Genomic DNA, 20,890 nt, shown 5'->3' on the forward strand with positions numbered 1-20,890 from the left:
GAGCTTCTGTTCGAGGGTTATGAGGAATTTAGTGAGGGGATTTGGACTTAATGTAATACCACAATTTCTGAAAAATAAAAACAAACAAAACAAGAAAGAAGGGCTGATTAAGAAGTGGCCAATAAATTAATTGTGTATATTACAATCCACCAACATTACTTCACGCAGCTTTAAAGTCAGAAAAAAAATCTAAATAAAGGATAATATAATACTAAAAGACATTTGATAAAGAATCAGATTCCGGAAAAGGAAGGCGCGTTATGAATGTCTTCTGAGTTGTTTCAAACTCTGAGGGTCGACTGAATCATTCTTCTTGTTTATTTATTTCCTAATATTCAGAGGAAGTACCAACATACCAAGAATCTGACTATACAATATTATAATGAATAAATTAATAGTATTATGTAACATAATAGTATTAATAAATTAATAAAATGACACCTTCATGAAGTGGTACCCCTCTAAAAGTAATGAGTCCGATTATGCAAAAATATCTTGATGATTGCGCAATATGAACGCCAGTTGGAATGCTGCTATGGTCAACGGACATCCGGTGTCTCCCACAGGAATGGCATATTCCTAAAATAACACCACTGATGTCCATCATCTCATCCTGTTTACAGTGAATAAACCTGTTCCCGAGTAGGTTTGACCTTACAGATATGTTGCTGTGACAACCAATTGAACAACTGCTTCGAAGAACCGAGAAATCCTAGATCACGCCAAATGGTCAACAAATCAATCCAGTTAACAGTGGTCGAACGTGGAGAATGGGCCCCAGAGCTGCTTAGCATTTAAAAAAACGTCAAGGTGTGAGCAAAAGTAACCCAAAACCAGAATCCAGTACAAATGATGACCTGTGGATCATACATCCATCACCATATCGTAGTCCGTCTCCTTCTTCCTCCGCCCACATTTACTGATGAGCACAGTATACAACGTCAATAGTATGACCCAGTAACTGGCGTATACAACTGCCCCAACGATCAGGACAATCTTTTCGGCATCAGGAAATGGTGTCCTCGTCTGCTGAACTGCTGTGTAGATAATCCCAATGAAGAGGATGGTAAACCAAACCGATATAGGAATCAGACCAATGAAGTTGACCACAATTGTTTTCCTCCCGGACGTTCCCCATCCAGACTTGTTGATTGTTGCTATTGCAAACATTTTAGCCGGTAACAAGCTTGACATGTACAATACAGAGTAGAAGGACATGAACACCATGACAATGTTACCTCTGAGGCAACTGGCGAAGGACGACTTGATGAGTGCCACTGCCTGCACAATGAGCAGAAATAGCAGAATATTCCAGAGCCTTCCTTGGTAGAGAGTTGTATTGCAGTGGCGATGAGGAAGAAGGGGAAGAACCCTGTGATAACAGCCTCATATGTCATCCACAGGTGATGTTTGTGGAACCACAGGGAGTTGTAAAGCCATTCTCTGAAATAAGACTTACTCCATCGAGTCTGCTGGTTGAGCCAGCGCAGATACGTAATCGGCGTCTCGGTGAGGCACTTTGACCGTGCTGTGTATTTAGTCGAATAACCGAGGCTCAGGACTCTGTTTGTGAGGTGGCGATCATCGCCAAAGCTACAATGGGATCCCATAAAGGTCTGATTGTACCAGTCCTCCAGGAACTCGTGCAGGAGGGAGTTCCGATACATTCCCAGAGGTCCGCTGATGCACTGCACACAGCCAAAATAGGACTGACACGCCCGCTCGATGTTGAAAGCCATCCAGTACCGTACACTGCTCAGGAAGGAGATCCATGACTCGTATTTATTGAGGATCTAGAAAGAGATTGAGAGGCAAGAATGCAAACATTGAGAGTTTTAAACAGAACAGAATCGAAAGATGGAAAAGTTTCAGTGACTGAAGAATATCATAGAGTGGATACCTGAACATCTCCTCCAACACCTCCCACCATGGGGTCTTCTTCTAGAACTTTCACCATCTCCACCGATGATGCTGGATCCAGCATGGTGTCAGAGTCACACACCTTAACCAAATCCACAAAGTACACATTAAACTCCAATTCACCAAATACACTTTTTTTTTTTTTTAAAGTATGTTTTCCAGTATAAATCAAATCAATTTTCAAATCAATTTTATTTATATAGCGCCAAATCACAACAAACAGTTGCCCCAAGGCGCTTTATATTGTAAGGCAAAGCCATACAATAATAACCCCAACGGTCAAAACGACCCCCTGTGAGCAAGCACTTGGCGACAGTGGGAAGGAAAAACTCCCTTTTACAGGAAGAAACCTCCAGCAGAACCAGGCTCAGGGAGGGGCAGTCTTCTGCTGGGACTGGTTGGGGCTGAGGGAGAGAACCAGGAAAAAGACATGCTGTGGAGGGGAGCAGAGATCAATCACTAATGATTAAATGCAGAGTGGTGCATACAGAGCAAAAAGAGAAAGAAACACTCAGTGCATCATGGGAACCCCCCAGCAGTCTAAGTCTATAGCAGCATAACTAAGGGATGGTTCAGGGTCACCTGATCCAGCCCTAACTATAAGCTTTAGCAAAAAGGAAAGTTTTAAGCCTAATCTTAAAAGTAGAGAGGGTGTCTGTCTCCCTGATCTGAATTGGGAGCTGGTTCCACAGGAGAGGAGCCTGAAAGCTGAAGGCTCTGCCTCCCATTCTACTCTTACAAACCCTAGGAACTACAAGTAAGCCTGCAGTCTGAGAGCGAAGACCCCCTCCTCGGTTAAGGCTGGGTTTCAAACGTTTCACAAAGAATGCCTCCTTGACACCTCTCTCAAACCATTTCTTCTCTCTCTATTAACCGGGGAGGGGGTCTGAGACACACTTTATCCCCTGTTTACAATGGGGTACTCAGGTCAAAGGAGTTTCAGTCTTTTGTTCATGGTAATGAGTCATTCACATCATCAAGGGAGCCATCAGAAAGGCATCCATCCCATCATTAGAGGGACAGCTGTCCTGCCATTAGGTGTGCTAACTACAGCACAATAGTTGCTAATTAGAGCTATTGTTTAGTCACTAGCCTATAGCAGTCTGCCTCTCAGTAGGAGGGGTCTGGTTAGGTTTAAAACGCCAGCTTTTGTTGGCTTCTGTTTATTCTTCTCTACAAGAGTCAGACAGAAGTCAGACTTCCAGAGCAAGAATTTTAGCTGAGGAAGCTTCTGCGATTTGAAGCGAAACGTCCTCGCGTCAAGCAACCCAGTCGAGTCGAAGATTCAAGCTTCTCTACTGATAATAATGAATTACAATAGTCCAGCCTAGAGTAAATAAATGCATTAATTAGTTTTTCAGCATCACTCTGAGACAAGACCTTTCTAATTTTAGAGATATTGCGCAAATGCAAAAAAGCAGTCCTACATATTTGTTTAATATGCGCATTGAATGACATATCCTGATCAAAAATGACTCCAAGATTTCTCACAGTATTACTAGAGGTCAGGGTAATGCCATCCAGAGTAAGGATCTGGTTAGACACCATGTTTCTAAGATTTGTGGGGCCAAGTACAATAACTTCAGTTTTATCTGAGTTTAAAAGCAGGAAATTAGAGGTCATCCATGTCTTTATGTCTGTAAGACAATCCTGCAGTTTAGCTAATTGGTGTGTGTCCTCTGGCTTCATGGATAGATAAAGCTGGGTATCATCTGCGTAACAATGAAAATTTAAGCAATGCCGTCTAATAATACTGCCTAAGGGAAGCATGTACAAAGTGAATAAAATTGGTCCTAGCACAGAACCTTGTGGAACTCCATAATTAACCTTAGTCTGTGAAGAAGATTCCCCATTTACATGAACAAATTGTAATCTATTAGATAAATATGATTCAAACCACCTCAGTGCAGTGCCTTTAATACCTATGGCATGCTCTAATCTCTGTAATAAAATTTTATGGTCAACAGTATCAAAAGCAGCACTGAGGTCTAACAGAACAAGCACAGAGATAAGTCCACTGTCTGAGGCCATAAGAAGATCATTTGTAACCTTCACTAACGCTGTTTCTGTACTATGTGTTGTGAAAGTGTAGTGACACGGACCCACAACAGGGGGCGCAAATGAACGGTCAATAGATGAGCCAAAAATTAACAATTTAATGTTGTGAAGGAGCACAACGAACATACAGACAATCTCAGAATATGATTACAGTCAATCCACAAAGGTGACGTGTGGGCAGGCTCGAGGATAGAAGACATCTGTCCTGAGAAGAGCCGGAACCACACGATTTCCGCCGCCACCGAACCTGGTGAATACTGGAGCCGCCAAGTCCCGAATTCCCAGGTGATCACCGTCCCCGACTGTCGGATCTGGTACTGCTGGCGAGAACAAAGACAGTCAAGTGTGGGTGTGTGTACACCCCGTAACAACAACGGTGGGAATGCCACCTCCACCTCTCACTCAATATGTTGCAGAGTACCGCAGTGATTCCTCAGGGGAAAAGAGTGCCGTCCAGCACTCTCTCAGCTTCCACCGACGGAGGTACTCCTGCAAACACTCACAATATACAAATTATATTGTACCACACAAACGGCTGAGGATATTACCTCCAATGAAGTACGATATCTCGGCAACGAGGTGGAGATGACGTCTGGTCTTTATGGAGTGAGATGATGTTGAGTAGATGGGTGACAGCTGTCAAGAGATAATGAGTGACAGCTGTCACCCCCGGCTGTGTCCGTGGCGGCAGCGCCCTCTCGTGCCTGAAGCCCACCATGAAACTGGTGGTGGGCCAGCAGTACCTCCTCTTCTGGCGGCCCACACACAACACTATGATGAATTCTAAAACCTGACTGAAACTCTTCAAATAGACCATTCCTCTGCAGATGATCAGTTAGCTGTTTTACAACTACCCTTTCAAGAATTTTTGAGAGAAAAGGAAGGTTGGAGATTGGCCTATAATTAGCTAAGATAGCTGGGTCAAGTGATGGCTTTTTAAGTAATGGTTTAATTACTGCCACCTTAAAAGCCTGTGGTACATAGGCAACTAATAAAGACAGATTGATCATATTTAAGATCGAAGCATTAAATAATGGTAGGGCTTCCTTGAGCAGCCTGGTAGGAATGGGGTCTAATAGACATGTTGATGGTTTGGATGAAGTAACTAATGAAAATAACTCAGACAGAACAATTGGAGAGAAAGAGTCTAACCAAATACCGGCATCACTGAAAGCAGCCAAAGATAACGATACATCTTTGGGATGGTTATGAGTAATTTTTTCTCTAATAGTTAAAATTTTATTAGCAAGAAAGTCATGAAGTCATTACTAGTTAAAGTTAAAGGAATACTCGGCTCAATAGAGCTCTGACTCTTTGTCAGCCTGGCTACAGTGCTGAAAAGAAACCTGGGGTTGTTCTTATTTCTTCAATTAAGAAATCTTGGAGTCATTTTTGATCAGGATATGTCATTCAATGCGCATATTAAACAAATATGTAGGACTGCTTTTTGCATTTGCGCAATATCTCTAAAATTAGAAAGTTCTTGTCTCAGAGTGATGCTGAAAAACTAATTCATGCATTTATTTCCTCTAGGCTGGACTATTGTACGAGGTCTATTAGAATTATTATTTTTTTCAAAAACCATATGGATTTGAATCACGTGTGATTACATCAGACATGCTTGAACCCTCGTGGGCATGCGAGAGTTTTTTCACGCCTGTCGGTTACGTCATTCGCCTGTGGGCCGTCTTTGAGTGAGGAGTCGCCCACCCTCTTGTAGTTTTTTTCATTGTTTAGGAATGACTCAGAGACTGCTGCTTTGTTTGATCAAATTTTTTTCAAAAACTCTAAGGCACAACTGAGTGGACACCATTCGATAAATTCAGCTGGTTTTCGGTAAAAATTTTAACGGCTGATGAGAGATTTTGGTCTGGTAGTGTCGCTTTAAGGACGGCCCACTGCGCCTGACGGTGATCTGCGCTTCGAGGCGGCAGCGTCTCGCCGTTTCAAGTTGAAAACTTCCACATTTCAGGCTCTGTTGACCCAGTAAGTCGTCAGAGAACAGAGAACTTTCAGAAGAAGTCGGCATGAGGAGTTTATTCGGACATTACATTGTTAACGGACATTTTGTAATGAAAGAACGTGCGGGCAGAGTCGCATGTCGGGCTGGACCCGACCGCGGGGGGTCGCGACAGGAAAAACACCTCCGTTGGAAATCTTAACGGGCAAGTTGGAACATGCCCAAGCTGTTAAACAATTTCTCAGTTACTCACTTGTTTAAAGCCATCAAAAGCTGCCTGAATTTTACACATGGTTTTCAACACGGAGGTGTTTTTCCTGTCGCGGCGCACACAGATTTGCTGAGTCGTCACGGAAACGACTTGGCGAATTTGCGCGCACGTCTTTCATTAAAAAATGTCCTTAAACAGTGGAATGTCCGCATAAATTCCTCATGCCGGCCTCTTCTGAATCTTCTCTGTTCTCTCATGACGTCCTGGGTGAATTAAGCCTTAAATTAGGATGTTTTCAGCTCGAAACAGGCCGACGACAGCGCCTGGAAGCGCTGCAGGACGTCCCGCTGCGTGGGAAGTCCTTACACCGACAGAAACACCCCATAATCTCTCATCAGCTGTTAAACGTTTCACAGAAAACCAGCTTAATTTCTCGAATAGTGTCCACTCGGATATTCCTCACAGGGCCAGAAAAAATGTTGATAAAGCAACGCGCGCCGTCTCGAGCAACGTGTGAAACAAAGGAATTCAGCCGAGAGGGCGGGACCACATCTCACTCAAGGCCTGCCCACAGGGAAATGACGTCACCGACATGCGTGAAAAAACTCACGCATGGCCACGAGGGTTCAGCATGATTGGTGGAATCGCATGTCATTCAAATCCATATAGTTAAAAAAAAATAAAAGGGTCGGTTTATTGTCTAATAGACCTCGTAATTCATTATTATCAGGTTGTCCTAAAAGTTCCCTGAAAAGCCTTCAGTTAATTCAAATGCTGCAGCTAGAGTACTGACGGGGACTAGAAGGAGAGAGCATATCTCACCCATATTGGCCTCTCTTCATTGGCTTCCTGTTAATTCTAGAATAGAATTTAAAATTCTTCTTCTTATAAGGTTTGAATAATCAGGTCCCATCTTATCTTAGGGACCTCGTAGTACCATATCACCCCAATAGAGCGCTTCGCTCTCAGACTGCAGGCTTACTTGTAGTTCCTAGGGTTTGTAAGAGTAGAATGGGAGGCAGAGCCTTCAGCTTTCAGTTCAGTTCAGTTTATTTGCCATTTGCAGTAAAACTACATTGGAAAAAACGTTGCCAGAGCTTAGTGTGCATAAACATACATTTTAAAAACATGGACACAAAGACATAATTAATAAATGAATAAATAGATAACACTTGCCGCAATAAAAGCAATAAGAGATAATAAAAATAGTAAAGTGCTTGTCAGTCAGTGTGCACAGTTCAAAGCCATCACAGGTTGTGTGGAAAGAAGCTGTTTACATGGCGAGACGTGGTGCATTTAATAGAACGATAGCGTCTCCCAGAAGGAAGGAGCTCAAATATATTCTTAGCAGGATGGGTGGGGTCATTAATGATCAGTAATGCCCGCGAAAGAAGCCTGCCTTTAAAAATGTCCTGCAGGGCTGGCAGCTCACAGCCTATTACCCTGCGAGCAGAACGCACCACTCTGTTTAAAGCTTTTTTTTCTTTACATGTAAGATTTCCAAACCATACAGAGATAGTTTATAAGGAGACTTTCAACAGCACAGTGATAAAAATTTAAAAGAATGTGCTTATTTAGAGTAAACTCCTTAAGTTTACGTAGAAAATAGAGCTGCTGTCTGGACTTTTTGGCAATAGTTTGAGTGTTAGCATGCCAGCTCAAATCATTAGAAAGGGTCACACCAAGAAATTTCACACTGTCAACCCTCTATACCTCTGTGTTGTTAATAATAATAGGAAAGTGAACATTGCTTTTCCCAAAATCAATAATCAGTTCATTTGTTTGGAAGGAAAGAGAGGAGATAATAAGAACATAACCTCCATGACTCTCCTGGGTTAAACATGAAATGATAAATTACCCCACATTTGTGTATTTGTCCATGATGTGTCAAATGTGTCTGGACATCTGATGCACAACATACAAAATGCATCACATGACACCGAAGTGACATCATCTGCAATAAGCCCAAAAGAGGAAAGGCACTTTCATTTTTTCCAGCTATTATTTTTGCTTTAAAAAAAAAAAAAAAAAAACTCATGTAATGTGTGTCCAATCAGAATCATCACATTAGTGTTGGCTTGGATACAGCAGACTAACAGCAATACACTATTTGAAACAATGACAGACTCTTTCCTGCAGCTTAGTCATTCATATAAAGGAAAAAACGTTGTAATTTTCATGTACAATCACATGGTAGCATTTAGCTTCAAAGAGTAGTTTTCAGGAAAACGTGCACAGACGTGCACCACAGGACGTCTCCACCCTTCAAATTGCTTTCATTCTTTAGACAAACATGAGCATCAGACAAAATTTTCTCTTCACTGCATCCATCTCCTCAACATGCAGCAAAAATAAAAAGTAACATTGGATTTTTGATTCTTGTTGGGCTCATATCTTCAACCTGTCACGAAAAGTTTGGGTTTCTCAGTCATGTGACTAGGATATGTGTTGCCAGTTTTGAGACGAGCAGGAGTCACCAGTCTATTTAGATCCTCATAATCCAGATTAACATTAAATTTCATTCAGGTTAATTGCAGAGGTGCCAAACCTCACTGATGCCAGAGCCTAATCCAGATCCAGATCCCTGGACACACACCATTTTTGAGTATAATCTGTGATTATACCCGTTTCACGGGTAAATGGGTGTGGTGGCCAAGTGCTTAAGTGCGCTTGTTTCCAGTGCATAACATTTCCGGTTCAAGACCAGCTCTGTTCATTCTCCATGTAATGTGGAGTTGTGGCAGGAAGGGCATTCAGTGTGACATTTGTGCCAAATCAACATGCAGATGCACCTCAGATCTGTTGTGGCGACCCAAGAGAAAAACAGCTGAAGGGACTTTTAACTTTTTTTTAAATAATTATGACTTTGTTATCTGCAATTACAAATATCATTACAATATCAAGAAATGAAACTAGTTCAATGGTACCGAAAATAAGTTCTGAAATAATGTTGGCATACTTTTACTCCTTGTGCTTTGCGAGTCCAAAAACCTGGGCTAGTGACAAGTGGTGAAAAACCAAACACAGTGTGTAAGAAACACAGACTATAAGAGACTTAGAAGAAGATTTTTAAGCAAAAAGTAGCATTTTCAGGCTTTGAAAATGCCGTTTCCGTGTGGACAAAACGCTGATACGACACAAAATTTTTACAGATACGCCTAAAGTCATCTCCACGGGGACACGCCTTAAGTGTGGACACAACACTGGAAAGGGTACAAATGCAAGAGGACCCGACTCCCACACAACACAATGCAGCCCACAGCAGAAGGTGGTCTAAAGTGTTGTGAAAGTGTAGGAACACGGACCCACAACAGGGGGCGCAAATGAACGGACAATGGAGTAAGTCAAATAACAAAGCTTTACTGTTGTGAAACTCGCACAACAAACACAACCGATTACAATTTCGGGAACAAGCCGAATTCCAATGGTGTCGTGTGGGCAGGCTCGAAGGTAGGAGACGTCTGTCCAAGTCGAACCGGTACCACTCGATTTCCACCGCCACCGAACCCCGGGAATACTGGAACCGCCAAGTCCCGAACTCCCAGGTGACCACTGCCTCCGCTTGTCGGATCTGGTACTGCTGGCGAGGAACAAAAACAGTCAGAGGTGGGTGCGCTGCACCCAGCAACACGGACGGTGGTAACACCACCTCCCCCTCTCGTCAAGTAAACACTGAAGTGCAGGAGTGTGAGTACTTATCCAACACTGTCTCCTGCTGCTCTTCTCTCTCTCTGTATAAAGGCAAAAAGTATTCAAGGTTGATATAGTCGGCTGGATACGTTACCTCCTCGGTAGAAACGATATCTCGGCAATGAGGTGGAGCTGCCGTCCTGCAGATATACCCCTCTGATGATTGCTGTCAGCTGTCTCAGGTGATGGGTGACAGCTGTCACCCTGGCTGCTCCTGTGTGGCGGCAGCGCCCTCTGGTGCCTGGAGCCCGCACTCCAGGCAGGGCGCCCTCTGGTGGTGGTGGGCCAGCAGTACCTCCTCTTCAGCGGCCCACACAACACTAAAGTGCAGCATGGAGTGCATGGTACTGAGAGTGAAGCATTCAGACACGCCTTACATAAGCAGGTTCACAATACATGCACACCCTACATGTGCACACCATGAAACTGAACTCAAAGCAACTGTGAAACATAATGAAAGTCAACACAAATGGAAAAATACAAATTCTTAATAAATCTGGTTATCTTTATGCCAATTTCTCATTATGGGGGATCTGGTAGACAAATACAGGGGGAGTCATTTTTCAGAGGGTGTCAAACATTGCTTGAACTGAAAATGTAAACTGTTGATAAAGCATCATCATGTAACAGACCATGATGAAAAAAAAAACACATTAGAATCAATACTCACACAGTCCAATATAACAGAAAAACTAGCTCACTCAATCCATCTGTCACAGGCCACATATAGAGCGCACAACAGCACATTTCCAGTCAGTCTGAACAGTTTTTAACTTGCCTTAAAAAGTACTGCACCTGATATGTCTCAGTACCTACATCCATTCAGAAACTGCATCAGGAACAATTGAAGCAGCTGCATCCTACATGCATCACTCATTCGGGGGGGAGAGTCATCCAACTGTTGCAGCAATCACTGCACTTGCAGTGTTATATGTTTTTGGCTGATTCCATGCATGCATTGTTCACACAAATCTTTGTCCATGCCAGAAAAGCTCTCACTTCTGAGTGTGTCTTTCTAATAGCAATGTGCACACCCTTGATGCACTTGTGTTTTAAAGCCACAGTCAGCTGCAGCACTGACTGGTTGATTTAATATTATACTGCAACATGCGGGTGACTAATGTGTCGATACTCCAGCAGCCTGGATTGTGGTGACCTGTAGCACTCTGTAAAGAGCAGTGTATAGCTGGACATGCACTAAACAGTTGTGAGCTATGCACCATAGACATTACACCATAGAATACCAAGATAAGACCTATAATGTCACAAATGACCAGAGACCAAGTCCACATATAAATCAAACTATACAATACAGTGGTGGGCACAGCTAACCAAAAAGTTAGCTTCGATAAGAGATAATCAGCTAACTGAAAAGTTATCTTTTATGAAGCTAAACCAATAAACCACCCAAAAAATTATCAGAAGCTACAGCTAACTGATAACTTTCGGTATTGTCTCCAGTACACTTGCAACTAACAAGCTGAATCACTCTGGTAGCATCAAAGGCGACCACAGACCTAAACAATGAGTCAGCACTTCTGTCTTTGTGCATCCTGCGCCCTGCTGGAAGCTCCTGTTTACTACATAGCTTCTAGCAGAGAAACAGCTGAGAGAAGCAGCGAAGCTCTACTCTCTAGGCAGAGGTCTTGGAAAATAAAGCAGTGCTGACTTATGGTTTGGTTTATAAATTTATACTTATAGAATAACTCCATTAATATCAATTCTGTCATTTGTACAAAGTTAAAATATAACATATATCTTTTAATTTTAAATAATGCACTAATTCTGAAGTTTCGTAACAAACACAGACAGATGCCAAAGGGATTATGGGTAAAAGAGCCTCCGCTAACACTGATTGGTTGACTCATTCATTCTATGTAAACACCAACACATTAATGTGAGGTGTGTGTGTTGGTGTTTACATATAAATGTGCTTTTGTAAACTATGCCATTTTTTTTTTTATTTGTACAAAAAGCCATTTTCAAAAAGCCAAAAAGTTGATTTGACAACCGTCTGATATAACCGGGGTCAAAATAAATAGAACACTGCCATCTACTGGTGCCCAGATGCTTAGTACATAGGGCGAATACTGCCATGAACAATACTGGCCAGCAGATGGCAGTAGAGACCCTGAAAACTTGCAGTTTTCATACAGATCATTTATTATTCCAAATAAATAATCTGTCCGTGTCTGCTACATTTAATATTTAATAATTTAATAAACAATTAATTAAAATAATAACAAATAATTTAATAAACATAATAAATAATAAATAATTGTAACACAGCTAACTGATCATCTGCAGAGGAATGGTCTATTTGAAGAGTTTCAGTCAGGTTTTAGAATTCATCATAGTACAGAAACAGCATTAGTGAAGGTTACAAATGATCTTCTTATGGCCTCAGACAGTGGACTCATCTCTGTGCTTGTTCTGTTAGACCTCAGTGCTGCTTTTGATACTGTTGACCATAAAATTTTATTACAGAGATTAGAGCATGCCATAGGTATTAAAGGCACTGCGCTGCGGTGGTTTGAATCATATTTGTCTAATAGATTACAATTTGTTCATGTAAATGGGGAATCTTCTTCACAGACTAGGGTTAATTATGGAGTTCCACAAGGTTCTGTGCTAGGACCAATTTTATTCACTTATACATGCTTCCCTTAGGTAGTATTATTAGACAGTATTGCTTAAATTTTCATTGTTACGCAGATGATACCCAGCTTTATCTATCCATGAAGCCAGAGGACACACACCAATTAGCTAAACTGCAGGATTGTCTTACAGACATAAAGACATGGATGACCTCTAATTTCCTGCTTTTAAACTCAGATAAAACTGAAGTTATTGTACTTGGCCCCACAAATCTTAGAAACATGGTGTCTAACCAGATCCTTACTCTGGATGGCATTACCCTGACCTCTAGTAATACTGTGAGAAATCTTGGAGTCATTTTTGATCAGGATATGTCATTCAAAGTGCATATTAAACAAATATGTAGGACTGCTTTTTTGCATTTACGCAATATCTCTAAAATTAGAAAGGTCTTGTCTCAGAGTGATGCTGAAAAACTAATTCATGCATTTATTTCCTCTAGGCTGGACTATTGTAATTCATTATTATCAGGTTGTCCTAAAAGTTCCCTGAAAAGCCTTCAGTTAATTCAAAATGCTGCAGCTAGAGTACTGACAGGGACTAGAAGGAGAGAGCATATTTCACCCATATTGGCCTCTCTTCATTGGCTTCCTGTTAATTCTAGAATAGAATTTAAAATTCTTCTTCTTACTTATAAGGTTTTGAATAATCAGGTCCCATCTTATCTTAGGGACCTCATAGTACCATATCACCCCAATAGAGCGCTTCGCTCTCAGACTGCAGGCTTACTTGTAGTTCCTAGGGTTTATAAGAGTAGAATGGGAGGCAGAGCCTTCAGCTTTCAGGCTCCTCTCCTGTGGAACCAGCTCCCAATTCAGATCAGGGAGACAGACACCCTCTCTACTTTTAAGATTAGGCTTAAAACTTTCCTTTTTGCTAAAGCTTATAGTTAGGGCTGGATCAGGTGACCCTGAACCATCCCTTAGTTATGCTGCTATAGACTTAGACTGCTGGGGGGTTCCCATGATGCACTGAGTGTTTCTTTCTCTTTTTGCTCTGTATGCACCACTCTGCATTTAATCATTAGTGATTGATCTCTGCTCCCCTCCACAGCATGTCTTTTTCCTGGTTCTCTCCCCTCAGCCCCAACCAGTCCCAGCAGAAGACTGCCCCTCCCTGAGCCTGGTTCTGCTGGAGGTTTCTTCCTGTTAAAAGGGAGTTTTTCCTTCACACTGTCGTCAAGTGCTTGCTCACAGGGGGTCGTTTTGACTGTTGGGGTTTTTACGTAATTATTGTATGGCCTTGCCTTACAATATAAAGTGCCTTGGGGCAACTGTTTGTTGTGATTTGGCGCTATATAAATAAAATTGATGAAAATTGATGATAAACGCAAACCGAATTTCAGACATCTTACATATATATTACTCTGGAAAAGAGGACAGTCAGTGTTTGACAAAAGCAAGATGTTAAAGAACATGAAGCACTGCAGCTCACAATAATTTCAATTGAAAATAATGGAGAAGTAACCTGAGCTTCTTCTGGCATTTTTACATAAAACAAATACAATAATAACATCTATAAACCCAGAGAATATATTCACGAGAGTTTTAGGCACAATATACAAAGAGTTTAATGCTTTTCTCCGTGTGGAGCCTGATCAGAGCATCTCAAACGCATTTCTCCTGTCGTGAACGTTTACAGTCAGTACCCATAATGCACTGGGCACAGCATGTCCACACTAAAACCTTCAAAATTAGTGCAATACTTTAAAACTAAAACATATACCTGATATTTTCACTAAAACTTCAGACGTGACATTAATTTAAATAACTTGCCTGAAATTAGTTTGGTTAAAATTTTAACCATAAGTTAAAACTGTATGCCTCTGGATGACTTGGGTGATATTGCCAGCACATCCGTATGGGGTCAAAAGAAATTAGCTTTTTTTTGTGACTGGTTCTCCTTTGCTTGCAGAGGATAGAGCGGTTTTTCCTGGAACCAGCTCTCCTCTTTTTGCTCCGGTTTCCTTCCACAGACATGCAGATTAGGTGGAATGGAGTCTTAAAATTGTCCATAGGTGTGTGAGTCGGTGTGAATGTGTGTCTGTTTGTGGTCATGTGACAGGCTGGCATTCTGTCCTGGGTATACTCCGCCTCACGCTCTATCACTGCTGCGATAGGCTCCAGCCCCCCGTGACCCTTGATTGGACTAAGTGGTTGAAGATGAGTGTGTGTGTGTGTGCTTTTATATATATATATATATATATATGATTCCAAAAAATAAACACTTTGGTTTCTCCGTCACTAATAATTAGCAATAAAATCCATCAGTGACCACTAAGTATTATGGCGTGTGCACGGACAGACTTACAATCATGAATACTTTGATGTTGTGTTGCTAAGAGGGACGTTAAGTAATGTGCAACATGTCCTTAGAAAGAAGCAGAGAGCAGCTGACCTGGATCTTACACACCATTCAGTCCCGTGATGCCTGCTTCTCGGGATGTTCCTGGCATCCAAATCACCAGTTTTATCCCCTTTCTGTTGTGGTTTTCTGCAGATTTGGACTCATTTTGTTTAGCTGCAGTTTGACACCATTACAAAGCAAGTTGTTTTTTTTTTTTTTTTTTTTTTTTTTTACCACTTTAAAGCAATTTGCACCCATTTATGTTAGGACTGTATGAGAGAGCAGGTAAAAATTATGACATCTAATGTGCACCTTTAAAACACTGATTTACACTCATGCAAAACACTTTGGCAGAAATTAAAAAATGCGTAAATGCGCAAAAAGCTCAGTTCTCACATGACTGATATGCATAAACATACATACACAAGTGTAAGTTGATTTTTGGCTGTCAGTCCATCTTATTCTTTCCAAAAACTAACTTCTCAAATAAAGAAACAGTTGAGACCTTACTGCACATTTGAGCAGCTTTTGTCGCCATCTACTGGGCAATGTCCAAGCATGAACCAGTTCAAACAGCGGTACAAAAATATGGTTTTTTCTGGGTATAGGGAGGAGGAAGGGTAATGAGGGTTAGGGTGTTTTTGTTGTTTGCTTCGGCTTGTAAATATATAGTATTTTGTATGTAAGTAGGTATGTGTAGGTGTATATTTATGTTTGTGTATATATGTATATGTGTATATATGTGTATGTTGATGTGTATATGTATGTGTGTGTATATATATGTATATATATATATATTGATATCGGTTTAGGTGTGTAGGAATTTATGTGTATATGTGGCAAAGGGTATTACTGGTTGTGGGGAAGAAGGGGTAGGGATAAATAAGCTGATGCTTCACCCTACCCCTTTTCGGACATGTTGGGTACACAGTAGGAACTTTTTTGTTGTTGTCTTTACTGATCTATCTTGTAATTGTTGTTGTATCAAATGTTCGAAATAAACAGTTTTCATTCATTCATTCATTCATTCATTCATTCATTCATTCATTCATTCAATGTGAGCATTTCGAGGTTTCTAGTATACTTCCTACTTTAAACAAAATTCTGTCAAAAAAGGCATTTATAAATGTCAGAAATGCATGATTTTTTTTTTTTTTTTGGCACGCAGAGCTTTGACCTCCCAGTATTAATAGATAAACATTTTGATTTTGAGAGTTTCATCATTCATGAGTTTAAAGATACAAAGAATTGGTGTAATTTGTCCCAGCAAACACAACTTATGGCTGTGAAACAATCCTGAAGTGTTAATAATTATATTGCTAAATAATTTGTGAGTTATAATTCAATTACCTTATTTTCTGAAGTATTAATCACACAGCTTTTACCTTCACAACACAATACGTGTCCACGACCATCCACCAAAAGCACACAAAAAACTCTTTGTGGTCATATTTGACCATGAAAGTCGCCCCTTCCTCACTCCAGTCATCTTGATTGGAATCTCCCCCTCAGTCTGGCTTTCATTCATTCATTCATTCATTCATTCATTCATTCATTCATTCATTCATTCAGTCCCTGGGCATGTCTTACTTTTAGTGCCTTTCACTTCCTGTTGACATAATGGTGCCCAATCGATTTTTTAAGAGTCCTTTTATACCTTCTTCCCTTTTCTCCTGCTCTGTTCTCAGAGACATCAAGTCATTCAATTCAGTTTTATTTGATGGTGCGCAACAAACTTTACCTTCCCTAAATTTTCAAAAATGTGTCCAGTTCTTTTGACTGATCCTATTTTTGCACCTGATCACCAGAGCAGCTCTGGAATGGATCCACCTGATGATTTGGCACAAGATTTGTACTGGATGCTTTTCCTGAAAAAAACTGCAGATGTACAAGGAGACTATGTCATGGGTGGGCTTTGAACCTTGGTCCTTCATGCTGTGAGTGAGATCCCATCAGAGCTCTGTTCAAACATGTGCAATTCTGATCAATTTGTCTTCATAGTAACTGGAAAATAAAATTCAAGATGTGTCACACGTCCACTCAGGTGCCTCATGTCTCACCTTTGGAAGGAGTTGTGACTTCATCTTCAGTCAGTCACAAATACTGACCATTATGAGCTTTTGTTCAAATCTGTATCTCAGGCGGCCCCTTGGACTTCTCCAGCCACTGGGATCCTCAGCACTGCTGGATCATACCCAGAGAAAGTGCCACATGGCCAAAATGTTCTCTTACAAAGCAAGTGATACGAAGGTGAGACACAGCCAGATGTTTCATCTTCACCCTCATTCTTTGGCCAACCAGTCAGGGATTGATCCTATGCCCCTCATGTCACAAAGCCACTTCTCTAACCTTTAATCCTCCACTTCAAAACCTGTATAAAATGATTTTCCAGAGAGACAAAGTGTCACAGACAGAAACTCGGTGGTTAGAATCTGCGTCTTACTACCCTACGTTTATACGGGAAAAGCCAAAACTCTGAAGACTTGGACGTTTGTCTTGTAAAAGTATCGGCAGCACCACCCACTTCTCTGTCCAGTGACTTCACAACTCCACAAGCTCTTTCCACATGTCTTCTGACCACACTGGCTGTGCTCTAAGACACATGAATGTCAGTGTTTAAGCAGGCAAATCTTTTAATGAATTCTGACACTCAGTATAAAAACCTGGATCTCTGTGGTCTATGTGGTCTGTGTGGTCTATGTGGTCTCTGCAGTCTATGCGGTCTCTGTGGTCTATGTGTCTATGTGGACTCTGTGGTCTCTGTATTCTATGCGGTCTCTGTGGTCTGTGTGTCTATGCGGTCTCTGTAGTCTATGCGGTCTCTGTGGTCTATGTGTCTATGTGGTCTATGTGGTCTCTGCAGTCTATGTGTCTATGCAGTCTCTGTAGTCTATGTGGTCTCTGGTCTATGTGTCTATGTGGTCTCTGTGGTCTATGCGGTCTCTGTGGTCTCTGCAGTCTATGTGTCTATGCGGTCTCTGTGGTCTATGTGTCTATGCGGTCTCTGTAGTCTATGTGGTCTCTGTGGTCTATGTGTCTATGTGGTCTCTGTGGTCTATGCAGTCTCTGTGGTCTCTGTAGTCTATGCAGTCTCTGTGGTCTATGTGTCTATGCGGTCTCTGTAGTCTATGCTGTCTCTGTGGTCTATTTGTCTATGTGGTCTATGTGGTCTCTGTAGTCAATGTGGTCTCTGTGGTCTATGTGTCTATGTGGTCTATGCGGTCTCTGTGGTCTATGTGTCTATGCGGTTTCTGTAGTCTATGCGGTCTCTGTGGTCTATTTGTCTATGTGGTCTATGTGGTCTCTGTAGTCAATGCGGTCTCTGTGGTCTATGTGTCTATGTGGTCTATGCGGTCTCTGTGGTCTCTGTAGTCTATGTGGTCTCTGTAGTCTATGCGGTCTCTGTGCACTTGTTCATTCATGCTGACTTACTCTTTAAAAAGACGTGTGATACAAATGTTTCTGGGCCCAGTTTCTTGTATGTTTGTAAAAGTTGCATTCCGTCGAGTCTTACCTGTACATAGTCCACACTTCTCCCCAGTGCTTTGAAGGCTGTGTACATGACCTCTCTCTTCCCTCCCCACTTCTGCATGATGCAGATGCACTTGTTGTTCAGCACCACCCTGGAAACGTGCTGAAGGCTCTCGGCGTAGCTCTCGTCCGTCTCCTCCGGCCCTTTGTTGTGATAGTTACTCCGCCACACATATGTGGCCACGTTGTCCCATCCCATGACCTCCTTGAATATCTCCATCATGTAGAAGTCATCGTCCATGTTCCCGTCTATCACCATGACCACTTTGATCCCCGGGTATGTCAGCCTCTTCACCGACACCAGACACTTCCTCAGGTAGTTTGGGTCCTCCTGATACGCCGCGATGCACAATGCCAATGATTTATTCAATTTGATTGGCGTCTCTAAGGACCGCCTCATGTTTCTGTGTTCTAAGAGTGCAAACAAGCTCTGAATGATGAGGTGGACAACCAAGATGGCTCCATACAGGCCGAAGGATAGATGGTTGCGGGCTGTGGTGAAGAACTGGTAACCCATGATGTAGGCTGTGGAAATGCCCACCAGGAGAGACACACCAAACATAGTTGTCCCAAATATCCGCAGGTAGGTGAGAACTCTTTTACACCTCATCTGGGGGAAAATAAGGAAAAGCTGTTATATAACATAATTATGGGAAAAAAAATTAATCATTTGACAGTACTGGTTCAAAAAGCCTGACACCACATTACGTCCTTTTCTGCAAATATCAGCTGATCATCATATTAGCTTTCAGATACTCAGCTAAATTCACACAGTATGCTTCCATATTGGATACTTGATGTCTCGCTGCGCAACACGTAACTACTGACTATATTAGTTAGTCCACATGAAAAGATCCTTTCAGTGGAGTGCTGGTTTTGACCTGCGTGATCGTGATAAACGTTAGGCCCATCGAAATTATGTTACGTAATAACATAGCATAGCATCGTCATGACATTTTACAGCCTGTCACAGGTATCGAACTTTGAAATGTGACATCACATATGAAACTTGGGCTGATTCTATCCAATCTTTTCAAAATGGTTGTTTTGTGTTTTGAAGACCAATCCAAGGGTCATGTGTTCTTCCAGCACAGTGGCTCCACTGCACAGGAGCTCTGTTTGCTCTTATTTGTATGCACAGTATATTCTATTCTATTTATTCACCCTAGGGACACAAAGTAGTCCTGCACCCTGAGAATTCAGAGCCTGGGCCGGTACGTAAGGTTTAATTAGGTCAGCTAGGTAGGGAGGTGCCAGTCCATGAACAATTTTATAGACTAGTAGCAGAACCTTAAAATCTGATCTCACTGGGACAGGAAGCCAGTGAATGGATGTCAAAATGGGTACAATGTGGTCGAACTTTCTGCTTCGTGTCAAAGTTTGGCTGCAGCATTTTTAACCAATTGGAGAGCCCTAATGCTGGACTGCAGTAAACCAGAAAATAGAACATTGCTTTAGTGTAGTCTCGAATAGATAAACGCATGAATCAGGGTCTCAGCATCAGCCATAGACAGGATGGGACGAATCTTCGCTATATTTCGCAGGTGGAAGAAAGCAGTCCTAGTAATAATTCTAATGTGGAGGCCAAAGGACAATGTAGGATCAAAAATTACCCCAAGGTTCCTCACTTTGTCAGTGTGATGTATGACACACGAGCCTAGGCTGAGCGTTAACTGGTCAAATTGATGCTGATGTTTCACTGGACCAAAAACCATCATTTCAGTCTTATCAGAGTTTAAAAGTAGGAAATTTCAAGACATCCAACTTCTCACTGATGCAAGGCAATCTTCTAAGGATTTTATGTGGATGAGATTACCAGCAGTTATCGGCATGTATAACTGAGTATCATCAGCATAGCAGTGAAAGGTAATCCCAAAATGCCGCAATATGTGCCCAAGGGTGTTATATAAAAGGAGAAAAGCAGGGGGCATAAGACAGACCCCTGTGGAACCCCAAATTTCATGTCACTAAGGTTAGAGGTAGTGTTACTGTACAAAACACAGTGAGAACGACTGGTCAAGTATGATGTCAGCCATGCAAGGCCACTCCCAGTAATCCCAAAATGATTTTCCAGCCTATCAAGTAGAATATGATGATCCACGGTATCAAATGCAGCACTGAGATCTAACAGCAACAGAACCGTAGTGGTGTCCGAATCCATTGTAAGCAGAAGATCATTCACCACTTTAGTGAGAGCCGTCTCTGTGGAATGATATTTTCTAAAAGCAGACTGCAGTGGCTCAAAGAGATTATACTCAGTAAGATAGTCTACGAGCTGCCGTGACACCACTTTTTCCAGAATTTTTGAGCAAAATTATAGATTTGATATAGGCTGATAGTTTTCAATACACAAGGGTCAAGATTAGGTTTCTTAAGTAATGGTTTAATCACTGCAGATTGAAACATTTAGGAACAGATCCAGAAGTTAAAGATAAACCCTAGATAAACCCTAACCTTCAGCAGGTCTAGTTACTCAGAAAAAGTTTGAATTGTAGCTGCAAACCTGATGCAGGAGA

At 41.6% G+C, this 20,890-nt stretch overlaps 1 protein-coding gene across 1 annotated transcript; it reads right to left on the reverse strand.

Annotated features, from left to right (window-relative positions):
* Nucleotides 1-351: 351 nt before the first annotated feature.
* LOC117514809 (hyaluronan synthase 2-like) lies at nucleotides 352-18,984 on the reverse strand. The gene is given in 4 exon segments (XM_034175401.1): nucleotides 352-1,331; nucleotides 1,334-1,793; nucleotides 1,901-2,002; nucleotides 18,358-18,984. Coding segments are annotated over 4 exon segments (1,656 nt in total). The 3' UTR covers nucleotides 352-864.
* Nucleotides 18,985-20,890: the final 1,906 nt, after the last annotated feature.

Source organism: Thalassophryne amazonica, chromosome 7, assembly GCF_902500255.1.
Source record: "Thalassophryne amazonica chromosome 7, fThaAma1.1, whole genome shotgun sequence".
NCBI classification, from domain to species: Eukaryota; Metazoa; Chordata; class Actinopteri; order Batrachoidiformes; family Batrachoididae; genus Thalassophryne; species Thalassophryne amazonica.